Source organism: Gossypium arboreum, chromosome 11 (assembly GCF_025698485.1).
Source record: "Gossypium arboreum isolate Shixiya-1 chromosome 11, ASM2569848v2, whole genome shotgun sequence".
In the NCBI taxonomy this organism is placed as follows: Eukaryota; Viridiplantae; Streptophyta; class Magnoliopsida; order Malvales; family Malvaceae; genus Gossypium; species Gossypium arboreum.
Window position 1 is genome coordinate 115,833,122 of NC_069080.1, and position 15,880 is coordinate 115,849,001.

The 15,880-nt window shown below is 32.5% G+C and overlaps 1 protein-coding gene across 1 annotated transcript; it reads left to right on the forward strand.

Annotated features, from left to right (window-relative positions):
- Window positions 1-770: 770 nt before the first annotated feature.
- LOC108474203 (putative calcium-transporting ATPase 13, plasma membrane-type) lies at window positions 771-4,325 on the forward strand. Its single transcript, XM_017776133.2, has one exon. It carries the CDS (start codon window positions 1,030-1,032, stop codon window positions 4,042-4,044), a length of 3,015 nt encoding a protein of 1,004 aa, XP_017631622.1. The 5' UTR covers window positions 771-1,029; the 3' UTR covers window positions 4,045-4,325.
- Window positions 4,326-15,880: the final 11,555 nt, after the last annotated feature.

Below are 15,880 nucleotides of genomic sequence, written 5' to 3' on the forward strand. Positions count from 1 at the left end.
GATCATGATAGAGCGAAATAAATTTATAAGACGTAAATATATATTATATGAATGGAATGTCAATTTTTTAAAAAATTTATAGCATTTCATGTTTGTATGAATGAAAATAATTTTAAATGGTTAAATTAAATGTTTATTATTTTTAAAGGGTTAAAATATAATTTTATCTTTACTAATTTAAAATTTTAAAAATATTAAAAATTTAAATAGAAATTTTTTATTTTAAAAGAGTTTAATAATTTAATATAATATAATATACATGTATTCATAAACACGATTTGAAACAAAAGAAACCTTTCGAGTTCGCTTTTATGTCTTTTTTTTTTTTTTCCTTTCGTTCAAGAAATTGTACGTAAACATCTATATATATATATATATATATATATATATATATATAATACTAGTTCTGATTAAACAAACACACTCAAGAGTCATGACTATAAAAACTGAAAAGAAAAATGATAGTATTAATTTCCAAGAAAAAGTGTGAGTCCCGTGTATCTTGTTTTTCACTTTGGTTAAAAGATTTCTTACTACTATTATCATCATTTTATATTTATTTTCTCTCTAAATTTTTAGTTTTCTGTGGATTTTTCACCATCCAATCAATGATCTTTCAGACCATTGGAATGCTGTCAATCAGGTCATCACTGCTCTCCAAAAATTTATTACTTGCCTTCAAAGTATCAGATGAAACTACAAGGAACTTTCTTTGTAACTGAAAGGGAAGATAATATTAATGAAAAAAGATTAAATATATAAATGCAAAAGTAAATTCCTACAAACTTATCTCTTAACCCTAATTAAATTTTATCTGGAGAAGTTAAAAAGGGAAGGTGTACAGGAAATTTCCAGGAAAATATTAGGCAAATTCACTAAGATTCAATGTGTGTATATATATATATATCTGTAATTATCCTTCCTTCCCATTAGAACAAAAGTATTTCCTTCATTTTTGACTTAATCAAGACTTCTTTTACGTCCTTTCCATCACTCATAGTTTTAACCGTTCTTTGCTACCATTTTAACATGTCGTTAAGACACCGCAACACAGGTTACCTAGAACCAGCCATGTCTGATGGAGAAGATACTCCAATAGTGAAATGCCAGCACCGAAGGTGGCGTTCGGTTTTTGCAGCCATATATTCTGCCAGGATTTTTGTTTCTTTGTACAAGAAAATTATCAACAAGAAACAGATATTGCGTAGTCTTTCCTACATTGCCCTTGATGTCCATGACAGTGACTCGAGTGATGATCGCTTACCTTCTCTCGGTGTTGATCAGAAAACACTCACTGAGGTGGTAAGGGAGAAGAGCCTTGAAACCCTAAGTAAACTTGGAGGCGTGAAACAGATTGCTGCAAGTCTTGAAACTGATAAGAAAGATGGTATCAGTGCTAATGAAGCTGATCTTGCACATCGGGTCAATGTATTCGGTGCCAACAGGTATCAGAAACCACCTAAAAAAAGCTTTTTTAGCTTTGTTTATGAAGCTTTCAAAGATACCACCATTATCATACTCTTGGTTTGTGCTGTTCTCTCTCTGGGCTTTGGCATCAAACAGCATGGCATAACGGATGGAGGGTACGATGGTGGGAGTATTGTCATTGCTGTCTTTCTAGTTGTTGCTGTATCTGCTGTCAGTAACTTTAAGCAAAACAGACAATTCGAGAAACTTTCAAAGGAGAGTAGTGATATAAAAGTGGAAGTAGTGAGAGATGGGCGCCGCCAATTTATATCAGTCTTTGAAGTTGTCGTGGGTGATGTCGTGTGCTTGAAAATTGGTGATCAAATTCCAGCGGATGGATTGTTCTTGGATGGACACTCTTTGAAGGTGGATGAATCTAGCATGACCGGTGAAAGCGACCATGTTGAGATCAATGGCAGCAACAATCCTTTTGTTCTTTCTGGTACAAAGGTCACAAATGGGTTCGGTTCAATGCTTGTTACTTCTGTTGGCATGAATACGGCATGGGGGGAGATGATGAGTTCCATAAACCGTGAGTTAGATGAAGAAACTCCATTACAGGCTCGCCTCAACAAGCTGACTTCTGCAATTGGGAAGATTGGATTGGCAGTGGCTGTACTAGTTCTTGCAGTGCTGCTTATTCGTTACTTCACTGGAAACACAAAAGATGACCAGGGAAACAAAGAATATATTCGAGGCAAGACAAAGTTTGACAGCATGATGAACTCAGTCGTGGAGATAATTTCAGCAGCAATTACCATCGTGGTCGTTGCAATTCCAGAAGGTCTTCCTTTGGCAGTGACCCTAACTTTGGCCTATTCTATGAAGCAAATGATGGCTGATCATGCAATGGTCAGAAAACTTTCAGCTTGCGAGACGATGGGTTCAGCCACAACAATCTGCACAGATAAGACAGGTACCCTTACTTTAAATGAAATGAAGGTTATGGAGTTTTGGCTAGGGAAAGAATTAATGGGCAGTATTTCCTCAGAAATAGCACCTAATGTCCATAAGTTACTGCAACAAGCGGTTGCTCTCAACACAACCGGTACTGTTTATAAGCCAAACTCTAGATCACTTCCTGAAATTTCTGGTAGTCCAACTGAGAAAGCAATTCTCTCTTGGGCTGTCTCAGATTTGGGGATGAACCTAGATGACCCAAAGCAAAACTACGAACTCATCCAAGTAGAGGCCTTCAATTCAGAGAAGAAGAGGAGTGGAGTTCTGATAAGGAGGAAGAGTGAGAGTGGCGGTGCTACACAGGTGCACTGGAAGGGTGCTGCTGAGATGATCTTGGCCATGTGCTCACAATATTATGATAGAAGTGGTGTAGTTAAAGCCATTGACGAGGAAGAAAGAGTAGAGATGGGGAAAGTTATTGAGGATATGGCAGCCAAAAGCTTGAGGTGCATAGCATTTGCACACACACAAAATCCAAAAGACAATGAACGAGTTTTGCAAGAAAGTGGACTCATCTTGCTAGGGCTGGTAGGTTTGAAAGACCCATGTCGTCCTGGTGTCAGAAAAGCAGTAGAAGCTTGCATAAATGCTGGAGTAAACATCAAGATTATAACTGGAGACAATATCTTCACAGCAAAGGCTATAGCAACTGAATGTGGCATTTTGCAACCCAATGAGGATTTGAGGGAAGCTGTAATAGAAGGTGTACAGTTCCGAAATTACTCACCAGAAGAAAGAATGGCTAAGATCAACAAAATTTGTGTAATGGCCAGATCCTCACCTTTTGACAAACTTCTGATGGTACAGTGTCTAAAGCAGAATGGTCATGTTGTAGCAGTCACTGGGGACGGCACCAATGATGCACCAGCTTTAAAGGAAGCAGATATTGGACTTTCGATGGGAATCCAAGGAACAGAAGTTGCCAAGGAAAGCTCAGACATAATCATTTTGGATGATAACTTTACTTCTGTGGTGACTGTTTTAAGGTGGGGTAGGTGTGTCTTCAATAACATTCAGAAATTCATTCAGTTTCAGCTTACAGTGAATATAGCAGCACTAGTCATCAACTTCATTGCTGCAGTATCTTCTGGTGAAATCCCATTGACAGCAGTCCAACTATTGTGGGTGAACTTAATAATGGATACGTTTGGGGCTTTAGCTTTGGCCACTGAGCGACCTACCAATGATCTCATGACAAAGCCACCTGTGGGTCGATCCAAGCCCCTCATATCCAACATCATGTGGAGGAACCTCATTGCTCAAGCCTTGTATCAGGTTGCAGTTCTGCTAACCCTTCAGTTCAGGGGAAAATTTATCTTTGATGTGGATAAAAAGGTCAATAACACACTTATTTTCAACACTTTTGTCCTCTGCCAAGTGTTTAATGAGTTCAATGCCAGAAAACTTGAAAAGAAGAATATATTCCAGGGACTACACAAGAACAAACTCTTTCTAGGGATCATTGCCATAACCATAATTCTTCAAGTGGTAATGGTGGAATTCTTGAAGAGGTTTGCTAACACTCAGAGGCTGAACTGGGGGCAATGGGGTACTTGTATTGGAATTGCAGCTTTGTCCTGGCCACTTGGCTGGCTAGTTAAGTGGATTCCAGCATGAAAAAAATCCTCTTCTCGGTCACAAGGCTTTTGCATCCAAAAGAAATACCAGTTAGCTCCAATGAGATGCTCCTTTTCATTTATATAGAACCTTAGGAATATCAGTATATAACCTTGGTACTATTTCTTTTATTATTCTAATGCAGTATTTTAATTTCCTTCTGTTCACTATTTATCTCGGTTCTAGTTCATTTTAAGTGTTGAATTTGTAAGCTTCTATGTGAACAATGAAGATATGTTGTTTATGCATGCATTAATTTCACTATAACATGTTTAGCACCACTTAAATCCTCTGCATGTGCAAATAAATTACATATGTCGTCAGCTTCTAATGGATAACACTGTTGGCAATGCAGGCTAGGCCTCAGATTCTACCACTTAATACTAGACGATACAACATTAAGCTCTTTGCTCTTTCTAGGGGATGTACACAATAATGAGATGACTTCCCTCGTGATCTAATAATCTCTTTTAAGAACAATCTAAGTCTACCATAACTTTATAATGACCAGTTCACAAGCATAGACAGTCTGCCATATTGTAATTTCATATAATCAGTACATAACACAATCAGTCAATAGGAATATTTAATTAGATGTTTCATCGTTCTACTTAAAATTTTCTACCTTAAAGAGAAGAAAGCCCTTTTAAATGATTTTGCACTCAAATCATCAGTAGAAGGTGACTAATAAAATTCAACAAGTAGTCAATTAGAAAGCAAATTATCCACAACAACTCATGGTGTTAGGCATTTCTAGCATTGAAAGACAAGAAAGAACTATAAGAAGCTTAAAATCATAGCTTAAAATCATCATCCTCATACAAACTCTAGCTATCTCAACAGCAACATATGGAACCTCACTCCTAATGCATTGATTGGTTACTAGTGTAAAAACACGAGGAAAAAAACTTAATTATTACATATGTATTACAATAGTTAGCCATAAAATAAGGAATAGGTGGTACAAATTTAAACATAAAATTAGAAAAATGAGTAATAACTCTTGAAAAAATAAGACCTCTTCAAAATAAACGAACAATTTTCCTTCTCTTTGCTAAAAGTAAGTCATGGGACTGACTAAATATTACCAATTGAATTAGTTTATTGCCAACACATAAATTAAAACATGTGTAAAAAATAATACTCCTATCATACATAGCATAAGTTTCATAAAGTGCATGACCTATTTATAATCAGTGTGAATGCATAATTTCCACTGTTCATTGGTGCAAGAATGTCAACAATGAGAGGCAACTCATTGATCAGTCCATAACATTTTATGGCTTCCATCTCTCACTTGTACTACATCTTTCCCACACATCCCAACATAGCATAACTTTCAAAGAATTTGTTGACGTAAAAGATGCAATGTAAATTTGCTACAATCTAAACAATAGAGCTAGAAGTTTTATCAGCCACCTTATACTCATGCTCTCTTAAGTGGAAACACAATTATTGGTGTCCTAAGTTGTTGGTATAATATATATATATATATATATATATATATTTGGGGTCCATTATTCACACAAAAAAACAAAAACAAAAAAACAAGTTTGGCAAATTATCGTCACATATTTGCTTCCTCCAATGTTGCAAAATTGTGATATGACAATTTCAACTCCAGCCACTATATTGGAGCTTGCACAAGTATACTGTCATAGTATGACTCAAGTATTTTAACACCCCTCATCAAAAAAGTGCTGCCTACTTCCTACTCCTCAACTAAACTCTTTTCAATTAAAAATAACTAGAAACTGCAAGTAACATACATAACAGGTCATCTAAAATGATCTAGCTTAATGTCACTATTTAAGTCTATGTTTCTTCAACTCTTCATTTTGCTTGAAGTACTTGTTCCAACACATAGTCATACACAGGTACGGGCATATGACTACCCACGGACCCTCCAAAAACATGGAGAAACTTAAAAAAAGAATTCGGACAAAATACCCGTATCTGGTACTCGCACCAAATTCCAGTAAAATAGATCAATGTAATCAGTTATTGCGCTGGATGAATCTGATATCATACAACATAATAAAGTAGCCCAAGGAAACAACTGATTATTCTTGCCAGGTGCCACCAATATTTTCCTACCAGAGGTAATCATTTTGATTACTTCCATAAAACTTTCTCAAACAAAACTTCTTAATGATACAATCCAAAGAGATAATGGGTTATCTAATCCCATTTTTATTATTTCTTGCTTTTTTAGTACAAATTAAACCACCAAGAAAAAAAAAAAAAACTTTGCAACACTTCCAATTGTAATAATCTATATAGCAAAACAGCATCAAGGCACACAGAGCAAGTGGGATAATAAATTATTTGGAATTCATTATTTTATAGAATTAACTATATAAACAATCTTGACTATATTATAAAGTATGCAAAGACAGAAACTTGATCCAGCTTAGCAGATCAAAATCCAATGATTAAAGTGAAAAAAAAAATCATATTTTACCACTGAGATTACTATTTTAATGATAAATAGAAAGTCACCCCCATTAAACAAGGAAGCATCTTAATGAAGAAAACTTGAAATGGGTCATTAAAAGACATCAAATTTCAATTAAAAAAAAAACCTAGGATGCAACAGCCGAAATATGTAGGAATAGTTGTTGAAGGACAATTCAATAAAATATGGGTCCCAAATCCAAATAAATAGGAGACAGAGAGAGTTTTGAAAGTGGGGACTGACCTTGACGAGACACTGCAGACATTGTATTGCAAAAATTCATCTCCGTGAATTGAATTGAAGATTACCCTTTTGACGAAGGCCCCAAAGGAGTTATTTACACAACTTACATGTGTTATGATTTTTTTTAAAATTAAAACACACACACACAATTTTAGTTTGTGGAAACTGGGAATTTTAAGTTTGAATGTATTGTTTTCAAAATAATTATAATGGTATAAGAGGAAAAAGAAAAGAAAACAAGAAACATAATCTGTGGGCTGGAAAAGTTAACTAATAAGGTTAAAATATGCTATTAGTCCCTGTACTTTTACAAAATTTGATATTTAGTCTCTATACTTTAAAAATTTTACTTTTTCAATTTAAAATTGTACTCAATCATTACCATCGTTGATAGTTTTCATAAAATTATGTATATTTTCTGTTAATCATATTAGACTTTTTTACTTAAATAATATAAAAATAATTAATTACAAAAAAATGAAAAATAGATTATTATAAAATATGCATTTACTACAATATTCTGAAGTGCTACTTAACATATACGCGACTATACTGAAATATGATTACCTAAAATATGTAAAACCTGATATGTAAATTTAGCTTTTTAATTGGCTGATGAAGAAAAGGGTTTAAGCTGCCGCATGACAGCGTTTCAGCACCAAGCTTTCAAAAGGGTAAATTTCCTAATAAATCCTCCTTATTTATTATTTTCTTTTATTTCCCTTTAACATAAAAAATAGAGAGGCCTCTTACCAATTAGTCCAAAAAGTTTTTTCTGCCAAAGAGTATTTTTAGTTGGAATCAACATTTTTACAAAATACTGTTCGGTAGAAAAAAAATTTTAGACTAATTGGTAAGAGGCCTCTCTATTTTTTGTGTTAAAGGGAAATAAAAATTAATAATAAATAAGGAGGTTTATTAGGAAATTTACCCTTTTGAAAGCTTGGCGGCACATTAAAGCCTTTTTTTTTCAACTGCCAATTAAAATAGTAAATTTAGGTATCAAGTCTCTGGGTATTTTAGGTCATCACATTTCAGTTTGTTGTGTTAATATGTCAAGCAGCATTGCAAAATACTGTAGCAAATGTCTATTTTTGTAATTAACCTATTTTTCATACCTTTTGTAATTAATTATTTTTTATATTATTTAGGTGAAAAACCTCGTACGTTACATCATGTTAGGATAGCTTAATCAACATGCTAAAATTACAAATTTTATTGAAAAATACTTACAATTTTAATTATAAGAAAAATATTTTTAAATAAAAAAATTTAGAGACTTAACTTTAACTTTTAAATAGAGGGACTAAATCACAAATTTTATCAAAGTACAGGGTCTAACAGCATGCTTTAACCTTGAAATAAAAGCAAAAACACTAAACACTTGTAATTGCATTTTTCCAGCCCAATTAACAGAGAATAGCATTGTCGCTTTTATCAAGGCAATGGGCTATCAGCCTAAGATATTATAACAAGTGTTTGGGCTTCTACGACAACAGGCCCAGTCCTATCAATTGATCTACTTATCAACATATTCTTATTTTTCTTCCTTCCATACAATATTGTTTGCTCTTAAAAGTAATTATTGTCATTAAAATTTGGGTTCGGTTCTTTTTCTTTTAAAAAAAAAAATTACCGCTAAGTAGTTGGAAAAAATATGATAAATTTTTTCGATGTTATTGAAATAATTTTACCTAAATACCTATTTCAATCCGAACTGTACTGTACTTAAACCGTAAAAGGATAAGGACACCAATAATTAAAAAATGTTTTGACTGGAGACTATAAACAACAATTAAGATTTATTTATTTTTAAGAAATTATATTTTACTTATTACTTTTAAGTTAAATTCTTTAATTGATAGTTATATTATGTGTTTTTTTTAGGTTAATCATTTCTAGTCACTCAACTTTTTAAAATGTGTATTTTCAGTCCTAATTCTAAAATGTGTATTTTCAGTCCTAATTCTAATTTTTACTCATTAGTTTTGTGTTAGCTGAAATGGTCAACCGAAATAGCCAAGAGGGGTGGGGTGAATTAACCTTTAAAAATTTTGTGTGGAAGTAAGGATAAGAAAATGATACAATGAACACAATGATTTTAGGGTTATTCAACCCCAATTGCTTACTCCACTATCTTAGCTTTCACCACCACCAAGGATTTTTCCAAATTCACTAATTTGATCAACCTTTGAGGATATTGTTTAACCTTACAACTCTTTTAAGATTTCTACCAAAATCTTAAGATACAAACCTTCTCAAAAGAGCAAACAAAGAAACAATCCTCATAAGATTAGAATGTTTGCAAATTAAGCACACACCATATAAAAAACACTTGTGATGCGAGTCTCAAGGCCCAATTTTAGACCCATGGATGTGATGGGCTCACATTACCTCAAGGCCCAATAACGAGGTCAAAAGCTAAGCAAATCCGAGCACGATTGAATGGGGCCATCCAAGACTTTTTTACCAAGGCCCTAGATGCGCACACGATCGAAAAAGAAAATCAAGATTCAATTTCTTGTTTTAAAAAAAAAAATAAAGAAACTGAATCTTGGTCCAATTTTACTGTTTCAGACAATTTCAAGAATCAAGAAAATCAAGATTTCAAAACTTGGAAATCTTGGTCCAAGAAATCGAATCTTGCAACCAAGGTATATTAATTTCATGTACAAGCTTGAACGAGCCAATTTCGAAAGCAAACGAATCACAAGACCAAGTTCTTGAAAAAAAATGGCCCATTAAGATGTCTATAGCCTATCATAAAGTTTGGAAAGTAATTTAATTGAATATCAAACCAAATTATCAAAGTGACCCAAAATTGTAAAATATTTAAACTATAGGTCTAATTCTATTTTAATAGGTGGGTCATCATGTAAGAATTTAGACCAAAGAGCCCATTTAATTCCTTTGGCTGAATTCCCATTAAAAGTCCACATTTAAAATTATTTTATTTTATTTTTTATTTGATGAGTTGTCATGTTAGTTATTCTAGTAGGGTTAGGAAAATTTATTTTGGGGGTCTATAAGTAGCATTGACGTTCTGATGCGGTCGTTGAGAGCACCAAAAATATCCTATTCCCTGTAAAATAGTAAAAATAACAGTAAAGGGGAAGTAGGGTCGAATCCTCAGGGACCGGATTGTATGAATTCTCGTTTCTTGAAATCCTGGACAATTTCTTGGCCAATAAAACCTGCATTCCTGAAAAAAATAAAAATAAAAAAATAAAATTAAGAATTTGGAAAAATAAAAACAGAATTTAAAGTGAATTGAAATTGCAAAATTAAATAAATTGCAGAAATTAAAATGAGGAAAAATAAATAGAGTTGGGAAAAGAGAAAGTTTCTTATGTGGCGAAATTCCAGCCTCCGGTTGTCTCGTTTCACCTTGGGTTCAATCTTTGGCTTTTAAGTAACCCTTCTCGAGCAGGATAAGCCAGTACGACCACCAGCTCCAAAGATTTAGACTTAAGATTTGGCGGAACCTGACTCTAGCCAATAATCGCTTTTGTGGGACTATCTTCTGCTAGATCATCACTTCCCAACTGCGAATACCACATTGTTTTGTCTCTTAGATTCTCCAACCTCTGACGCAGAAAGCCAACGAACAGACTGTGTAATCTTCCCAAAACGTACAAAGCAGTCGTTCCTTACACAAGTTGAAAAGATCACCTATTAAGGGACATGGATGGAAGCGTCAGCCCCGTAGTGCGGAGAAGCGATGAATACCTTGTTGAGAAGGCTAAGCGAGGATTCTAAGCCTCATGAACCTTTTTGGGGAATTTTGACAACCTTCGACTAGATTGGTTTAGTGGCTAATGATTTTTGGGGAAGAAATAAATAAAATAGATATGAGATTTTTATTGAAGAAAATATGGAGAGAACAAAAAGACAGAATTTTTGGGAGAGAGAGTGTTTACAGGAAAAAAAGATGTCCAATATATGCCACTCCATTCCCTATTTATAGTACTAGAAAACCTAGTCTATTCCTAATGAAATTCTAAAAATAAATACAAATAAACAAAGATAATTAAAGATAAATAAAGATAAATGAAAATAAATCCTAAAATTAAATCTAAATAAAAATCCTTAATAATTATCCTAATATAATTGAAATTAAAATAAAGTCTTGTGCTATAAAATCTCTTCTTTTGCATTTTAGTCCTTAGGTCTTCCATGTTTGCATTTTTGGCACCATTTCTCTCTTTCTTTGCATGTTGGCCCATTATATCTTCAAATTTGCACTTTTTTCCCTTGAATTTCCTCTTGCCTCCAATTTAGTCCCTAAAAGATAAAAGACCACAAAATAATCTAAATTAGTAGGATCATACTCAAAATAATCTTGCAATTAGCACATAAAATATGTCGTTCTAGAGTATTATCACGTTCACCCTTATACATATACAATTGATTTATGTTTTTTTTTTGAGTTAATAATAATTCTCTTTGAGTTATTCTTCAAGAATTGCTCTTCAGTTTCTTTTAGAAGTTGTTTTAACAATCTTTCAAGTGCTAGAAATAATTTTCAAGTTTTTCTTGCCAAGATCTTTTTCTTAGAGGGAGAATTAGAGTCATTAAAAGGAGTTGTGGATTTTTAATGTTTCTAAGGCTTCTTAGGATGTCATCTTCTCTTTTCTATCCTTAATTTATCGTTTCTTGCTTATTTAAGTTAGTTCTTATTGTTTTGCCTTGTTGATTTTATTGATTTTCGTTCTAGGTTAAAATTGCTTCAAGAAAAACATTCTCCTATCTTGTTCCATCAAGAAACACATCAAAATTAAGAGTTTTAATCTTTTATTGTTGTTTCAAGCATTCTTGCACAAAACAGTTTGCTTTTGTCTTTAAAATCTCTTCTAACAAATCTGTTTGTGTTTTTTTTTTCAGATATGGCTAGGGTGTTTTCTTGAGGTCCAAAGACGGTTTCTTTCCATCCAAGAAACCCTAATTCGTTCTCTTTTGGACTCTTTACCAACCGATTCATCTTTCTTTTGTTTTAATTTTATTTTACTCTCATTTGTGACAACTAATCCGTTTTTGTTGTTTCTCGTTTCAGTTTATGTTGGTCTAGAGATTTAGGATACATCCGCAACTTGAACAAACTTTACGATCTGCTTTCTCATTCATCCACCTATAAACAGTTTTTACCTAGAAATTTTTTTGCATCAACTTGAATTAAGAAAATATAATGAATGTTTACAAGTGTTTACAAGAAAAAAATAAAAAAAATTTAAGCACAAATGGTTGATAATAGATTTCTTGATGTTTCTTGATAGCTCTTGATCTCTTGCAATCTCTCTTATTGTTGTAGAAGCTTTAGAAGTTGGTATTTATAGCCTCTCATTGATTCTCAACTATTTGGGTTGTTGGGAGAATGAATTGAGCCATTGGAGGTGTAAAAACCAAAGCATTAATGACTACTGCTACAAAATGTATTGATACATTTGAAGGGTATCTATACTTTAGGCATTTAATGTCTAAATTCACCGTTAAGCCTATAATATCGATACAATAGTAAATGTATCCATTCTTGCTATGAGGTATCGGTACCTTGGGGAAGGTATCGATACTCGGGCAATTTTTCTTTAATTTTCAAAACATCAAATCGTAAAACGGTATTGATACAAGGATAAGGTATTGATACTTTGTGAAAGATATTGATACTTTGTTAAATGTATCGATACTTTTGATTTTTTTCTCAAGTTTTCTGAATTTTGAAGCTCAAATTGATATCAATACCAGGTAGGGGTATCGATACTTGGGTCAAGATATCAATACCTTCTATATCGATACTTTGATCCCTGGCAGAAGTTTTACACGTGACAAAAATGTTTGAAAAAATCATTTATCATTTTGAACAAGTTGAAAATATTTTCTAAGTGTTTGAAAGATAAATTTAAAAGTTTATATCGTAGAAATATTTTGAAATAAATTATCATTTGAAAATTTTAAGTTTTATTCAAAAACATTATATTTATTATATCAAAGCATACTTAACATTTTATCAAATAATTTAACATTAGTTATTTTTAAAATATATGATGTTACATGTATACCTTGATATTATTTTTACAACTGGACAAATTTTTGTACATTTAAGAAAAACAAAAAAATATTTATTTGATTGTATAAAATATTTCAAGGAATCATCATAAATTTTTTCTAAAAAATAATCATCTCAAATTGTTGGATAGAGAGGCTAAAAACACCAAATTGCAAAAAATAAAAAAGAAAATCTGACATTTGTACAATTAAACTTTATTTTTATCTAAGTGATTAACTTTTGCCTTAAATTTAAATAAATCAATCATATCCCTTTGAGGATAATAATAATAATAATAATAATAATAATAATAATAACATTTTTTTCTATCAAAACCTTTATTTTTCAAATACAAATTTAATTTAAGTTGATTGTTAAAAATTTGATATCGTATAAGATTTTAAGTTTAAATCTTAAAGATAAAGAAAATAATGGTTGAAAGAGTTTTACACCTTAGGGAAAAAATGTCTACATTTAAAATATCTTTTTAAGTTAATAAATAAAAGAACTCGAATTCTAGTAATTGGCTTAGTGGCTAAAGGCTATTTATCCATAGATCCAACTTGGGTTTAAACTTCTAGAAAGTAAGTAGTAAATCTTTATTTGAATAGCTACTTTTGGATGTAATGGCATAGGATATGTGAGTATGTCCTTATCGTTGTATGAGTACTAACCCTTATATTACTAAAAAATAAATAAATGAATAAGGTCGGCTCCGACTCAGTTGGATATTAGTTTTTTCTTATATATAGATGCATTTTGTATTCTTCTTTTAATATTGAAAATTCATAAAGGCTCTTCGGCTTTGATTAATAGCAATGCAACGCAAACATTAAAACTTTAACTTTCAACAATGATGAAAAGCATATTAGAAAATTTTATGAATTGCCCAGATGCAATATTTGCTTCATAATCATATAGTCAAGATTAGAAACTTGGTGTCATCCAAACCACTTATTTTCAACCCTAATGGATAATGTTACTTATGCTAGGAGTACTATCTTTTCACCATATTTTAGTATGAGTTAACAATTAATTGATTTCAATGGATAATTTTTAACTTTACATGGTTTCTTTTTAGAAAAAAGGAGAAAAATTTTATGCTTATTTTGAAGAAATCCTTTTTTTTTTTAAAATAGAAACAAATAACACTAAGCGAAAACAATAAAATCACACAAATCTACTTAGGAAATCACCATCTTATTGTAAAATATTTTGAACCAAAATTGGGGATCCTCATAATGCTTCAACCCAAACTGATTATCATAAGTACATTTCACCATTTGATCAACAGCCATATTCTGAGATCTACGAATGTGATGAATTCTTGTCTTCCAATTCCTCTTAAGGTAAACATTGATTAAACGTAATTCAACTAGGTTACAATTGGCAGCACTACCCGTAAGAACGGACTCTACAAGTAATGCATTGTCGCATTTTATCTCCAACTGTCTATAACCTTTCTCCCATGCAATATGTAAACCTTCAAGAATAGCTCGAGCTTCTATGCCAAAGATCATTTCATTGCTGACTTTCAAGGAGTACCTACTTAACCAATGACCATTTACATCCCTAAAAAGACCTCTAATTGAGGTGTTATCATAGTTCATTGACACTGCACCATCCGAATTCATCTTAATCCATCCATGATCTAGAGGAGACCAACATGTTGCCAATGCCATAGTGAACGGCTGAATTCCTTGTAAACTCTATGATAAATAACTCATTGCCCAAGTAATACCTGTAACCACAAGATCCTGAACACAAGTGCTACTACTAGCAAAAACATAAGAATTGTGATTCTTCCATAGCAACCAACAAATAATATGAAAAAAAAAAAAAAAAGAAAAAAGAATGCCATTCAAAATCTTCTTCCCGCCATTTCATGGTATTTCTCAAATTCCACAAGAGCCAATTCTTATGCAATAATGAAAAAAAAGTTCCCCGAATAGACACCAAAAGGATAGAAAGCCAAACCGCTTTGGAAAAAGAACAATCCTGGATAGCATGCAGATTCAACTCCAATATATTACCACATCTAGGGCAGTAACACTCGTTCGTCATATGTCTTCTCATACGTTCTCCATTTGTCAGCAGCCTATGATCGAATTCGTTGAGGTGCCTTAGTTTTCCAAATCAATTGCCAACAGCTGGAAAAACCACCAACATCAATTTGGAAAAAATTCTTGTATGTTTCTACAGAAGAAAATACATTATTCTTCATCCATTTCCAAGCTAACCTGTCATTACCCGCGTCATACAAAAAAGGCACCATGGAGGCAATAATGTTAACAACATTATCGGGAAGAAAACTTCACGGTCGACACCAATCCTATTCGCCACTACTCGTCACCACATCACATACCCGTAGAGCATCACCAGGATACCCAATTCCTTGAAAGACATCCCTTAGCTTGCCGACTTGATGAACCCAAATATCATTCCAAAAATTTATTAAGCAACTATCACCTACCAATACACATTTTTTATCGCATCCGGCCACACATTAGCTAGACCTCCATATATACAAACAGTTACTTCTATCAGTTGAGTTCAGCAACACTCTATGTAGCTTATATCTGCTCCTTATCAACTTAACCCACAAAGCGTCAATGTTGGTCAAGAGTTGGAAACCCAATTTGATCAGGAAGATCTTGTTTTGAACAACCAAACTTCGAATCCCAACCCTCCATACTCCAGTTTATAGCAATAAGATCAAGAAGAAATCTTATTTTTTACGAGAGTTATATTTATCTTTTTAATTTTAAATTTAAATTTATATTAACTAATTTTTTTTTTTTTATGTCTAAACTATTGTAATACATATCTAATAAATAAAATTTTCCATATGAGTAATGTCATATTATAGAGGTTGAAAACCAGTCACTAACATCATTAACATTAATCATATCCACCAATGACACATAACAATTATTTTATAAATACATACAAGAATATGTATATATGTTGCCAAATTCAAGAATATTGGGATGGCTTTTCATCTTTTTAAAGACAAAAACTTTGCAAGAAGGGTAGTTACTTAAACTAATTACTTTGGAGAGTTTTAGTTTGGTTTAGATAAGCGATGCATTTAT